The sequence below is a fragment of the Spizellomyces punctatus genome (genome assembly GCF_000182565.1).
Source record: "Spizellomyces punctatus DAOM BR117 chromosome Unknown supercont1.22, whole genome shotgun sequence".
NCBI lineage: Eukaryota > Fungi > Chytridiomycota > Chytridiomycetes > Spizellomycetales > Spizellomycetaceae > Spizellomyces > Spizellomyces punctatus.
Window position 1 is genome coordinate 111,519 of NW_015971558.1, and position 3,080 is coordinate 114,598.

At 47.6% G+C, this 3,080-nt stretch overlaps 2 protein-coding genes across 2 annotated transcripts in view; both read left to right on the top strand.

Moving 5' to 3' along the window:
* SPPG_09544 (uncharacterized protein) overlaps positions 1 to 888 on the top strand; it is a gene marked incomplete at both ends in the record, with an annotated part of 1,820 nt that extends 932 nt beyond the window's left edge. Inside the window, 2 exons of the mRNA XM_016757719.1 lie at positions 33 to 676; positions 742 to 888. Of these exons, the coding sequence (XP_016604138.1) occupies positions 33 to 676; positions 742 to 888 (791 nt within the window). The remainder of the gene's footprint in view (positions 1 to 32; positions 677 to 741) is intronic.
* A 184-nt stretch (positions 889 to 1,072) lies between these two features.
* Positions 1,073 to 2,924, top strand: SPPG_08486 (uncharacterized protein). Its single transcript, XM_016756639.1, has 4 exons — positions 1,073 to 1,522; positions 1,584 to 1,752; positions 1,821 to 2,215; positions 2,296 to 2,924. The coding sequence occupies exons 1-4, from the start codon at positions 1,324 to 1,326 to the stop codon at positions 2,778 to 2,780; spliced, it is 1,248 nt and encodes a 415-aa protein (XP_016604139.1). The 5' UTR covers positions 1,073 to 1,323; the 3' UTR covers positions 2,781 to 2,924.
* Positions 2,925 to 3,080: the final 156 nt, after the last annotated feature.

The following is a 3,080-nucleotide window of genomic DNA, read 5'->3' on the forward strand; positions in this document are numbered from 1 at the left end:
CGGTCCAATTTATCCCATGGCAATTGTTCAAGACCGCCCGTTTCCTATTCCCAAGAATGCTCTTACAAACGGCTTCAACCACGAGAAGGCAAAAGCTGCAGCTTCCGAGTCCCAGGGTGAAACTAATGTGATCGAGCTATTTGATCTTCTCCGCGTCATTATGGTTATTTCCCCCGCGCCCTTCTTCTGGATGGCATTCGACCAGAACAATACTTCATGGCAATCTCTTACTGATCAAATGAACCGAAGTGTTTGGCCATCGTCTGAGACTATCAACGCCGTCATGAACCCCTTGCTGATTGTTATCCTCGCACCTATCTGGGCCAACTTCATCTACCCTGCCATTGAACGTCGAGTGCAATTTGGTCTCTTGAGACGTATGGTCGTCGGAATGATTCTCTGTGGTCTTGCCTTCATCGTTTGCGGTATTATCCAAAATCGTGTCAGCAGCAACTGTGTTGTCCGTGAGTTCACAAATGCGGGCGTCACGTCAACTGAGTGCATTGACGACGGAATCAGCACACCCATCTTTATCATTCCATACTTCATTATGACTACTGGTGAGATTTTGTTCTCCATCTCCGGATTGAACTTCACCTACATGGAAGTCGGCAAGCGAACAAAGTCATCCTGTGCTGCCCTGTGGTTGTTGGGAACCGCTCTTGGAAACGTCTTTGTAAGTTTGCAACAAGTTCTTTCTGACGATTTGACCGCATCGATGCTCATCAATTCAATCTGTAGGCCACGGCACTTTTCGAGTCACCCATTGGTGATACTGACCACACCGGCCGTGCAAAGTTCTTCTACATCAACGCGGGTATCTGCTTTGGTGCATCTATCCTTCAGATGTTCCTCAACCGTTTCTACGTCTACAAGGCTGACCGATAGGCTGGCCGGAGTTGTTTTGGAGAATGCAGTGTATTCTAGTGGATTAGGAGTCGACGGTGTTACCATCTCACTGTACAGAGTAGCTTCTATGAGTAAAAAGTATAGCCTACAATATGTAACAGTTGCTCATTGCAGCAAGTCTTTTGTCAAGTCATTGACCTTAGGAGATCCTTGAATTGGCGATTACCTAATATATATGCTTAGCCACTTAACATTGCCACTTGAGGCGTGGCTGTGCAGTAGGGTTCGGTGCTGAGTCGACGACCTATTCCACAATGTCGCTGAGATCTCAAGGACGACCAGTAGCGTCCCGACCTGCCATGAGTAGTTTCAAATACTGAAATCCGCTGTGAATATTTTTTTCTTCACCATATTGGTACACAACCGTTGCTTCGAACGTTTTCTCGCACATAAGGGCCACTACGGTTTGCAGCAATGGGCAACATTTGCGCTGCCGGCGTGCACACTTCGACGGACGCCTATGAGCGTGAACGACAGATGTTTCTATCACAAGACGTGGCAGATGGAGTAGTTGAACCCACCTATGTAAAAGCTAAGGGAATGACAATCGAGAAGATCACGGTGAGCAAGAAAAAGTTGGGCAAGAAACTCTGGGGCGCTGCTCCTGCTGCAGGTTGTATGGAATGTCGTCAAACTCTGTTTACATCCAACAGTGCTGACTGACTGGTATTTAGAACCCTACTCACCTACAATCCCTACACGGACGGCCAGTTTGATTCCATTCATTTTGCTTGACCTTCCACCTGTATCGCACACCATTATGCAGTATCTTTCATATCTCGAGATTGCAAAATGCCGACAAGTTTCAAAGAGGTGGTGCGAAATAGCAACGCCGATCATGAGGTAAGAAGCCATGGGGACCTATTACAATACAGAAATGTACAAGGTGTGCCAACAATTATGGTCCATAGGTCACATCACAGAATCCTAACTCTGATCGCCAAAAATGATCCGTCCAAACAATGGTCTGTCAAAGTCTTTCCTAGCACCCGTTACACTCTTGATCACGGCAAGATCGCCATTCAAACCTACCGACCCACCATGCCACCCACGTCGACCGATCTCGAAGCACCCGACCCATTGAGCATATTACCTGGTCGGGTAGGGGAGGTACGACTGGTTCCTTTCAATTTGGGTGAAGCAAGGGTATTTGATCGAGGGTGCGGAGAAGATGGGTTTGCTGTTGGCTTGTTGGATAAGTGGGACGCCGATGGTGTATTTGGGGAATGGGTTTTTGGGGAAACGTTTTGGATTGAGTTCATGACGGGGGGTGCTCGGGGAGTGGAGGTTTTTGGAGTGGCAGTTGGTACGTTCCAATGTCCCCTATTTTCTATTCATCTGTTAGTGTCATACTCATATGGGGACCGTTGTACGCTTCTCGTCCAGATTCTCAACCCATCTACTCAACGTCACGAAAAGCGCATTTGGAAGCCCTTTACAAATCCCTTTCATACCCATCCACTGAGCTTCAAGCCTTAACCCACCATCCCTCACTCCTTCGATATCTGTCTACTCCATTAACGACCCGCACAGCAGCTTACCGATCTATCCTTGGGTACGCCCTCGGAGCAGGGAGCATTGAAACTGGTACACACGTCCTCTCGGATGCAATAGCCCGTCTTGATCGTGTGATGCACCGTGTGGAGATTCTGATGCGGGTTGAGGGACGGCAGGAAAAGATGCGTGAGTATGTTTCGGAAGGAGTGAGGATTTGGCAAGGAGTTAAAGGGTGGGAGGCTGTGATGAGGGTCGCAGGATATCAGGGAAGATTGGATGATGAGGAACGTGTTTGGGCATTTTTGTGGCAGGTTGTTGTTCCTGGGTTGGCTGGCCCGGGCGCATGGTCTGCGGATGAGTGGGATGTTGTTTGAGGACTGATTATCTTTCATGTAAATTTATTGCATATCTGATCGTGAAGAACACTTTCTTTGGGATGGCCTTTAGCATGTTTTTTTGGTGTCAATCAAACAAGCAAACAATGAACCATGTGGACCAGAGTGTCGAAACAAGCAGAGTACAAATAAAGTTGAAAGGATTCTGGTTGACAGGACGTAGCACTAAGAAAAAAAAGGAGGAGACCATAGGTTTTGGCACACGATTGTGCGAAATGCGATACATCGATCGACGAATGGAATGTTTCAGTAAGATGAGATGCTGTAGATGCAGAGGAG

What these genes read in the sequence shown, in the direction of transcription:
- SPPG_08486 (XM_016756639.1), top strand. Translation starts at nt 1,324, where the DNA reads ATGGGCAACATTTGCGCTGCCGGCGTGCACACTTCGACGGACGCCTAT. An exon ending in GGGCGCTGCTCCTGCTGCAG is followed by an intron (nt 1,523 to 1,583) that starts GTTGTATGGAAT and finishes ACTGGTATTTAG; the next exon opens with AACCCTACTCACCTACAATC. An exon ending in ATAGCAACGCCGATCATGAG is followed by an intron (nt 1,753 to 1,820) that starts GTAAGAAGCCAT and finishes TATGGTCCATAG; the next exon opens with GTCACATCACAGAATCCTAA.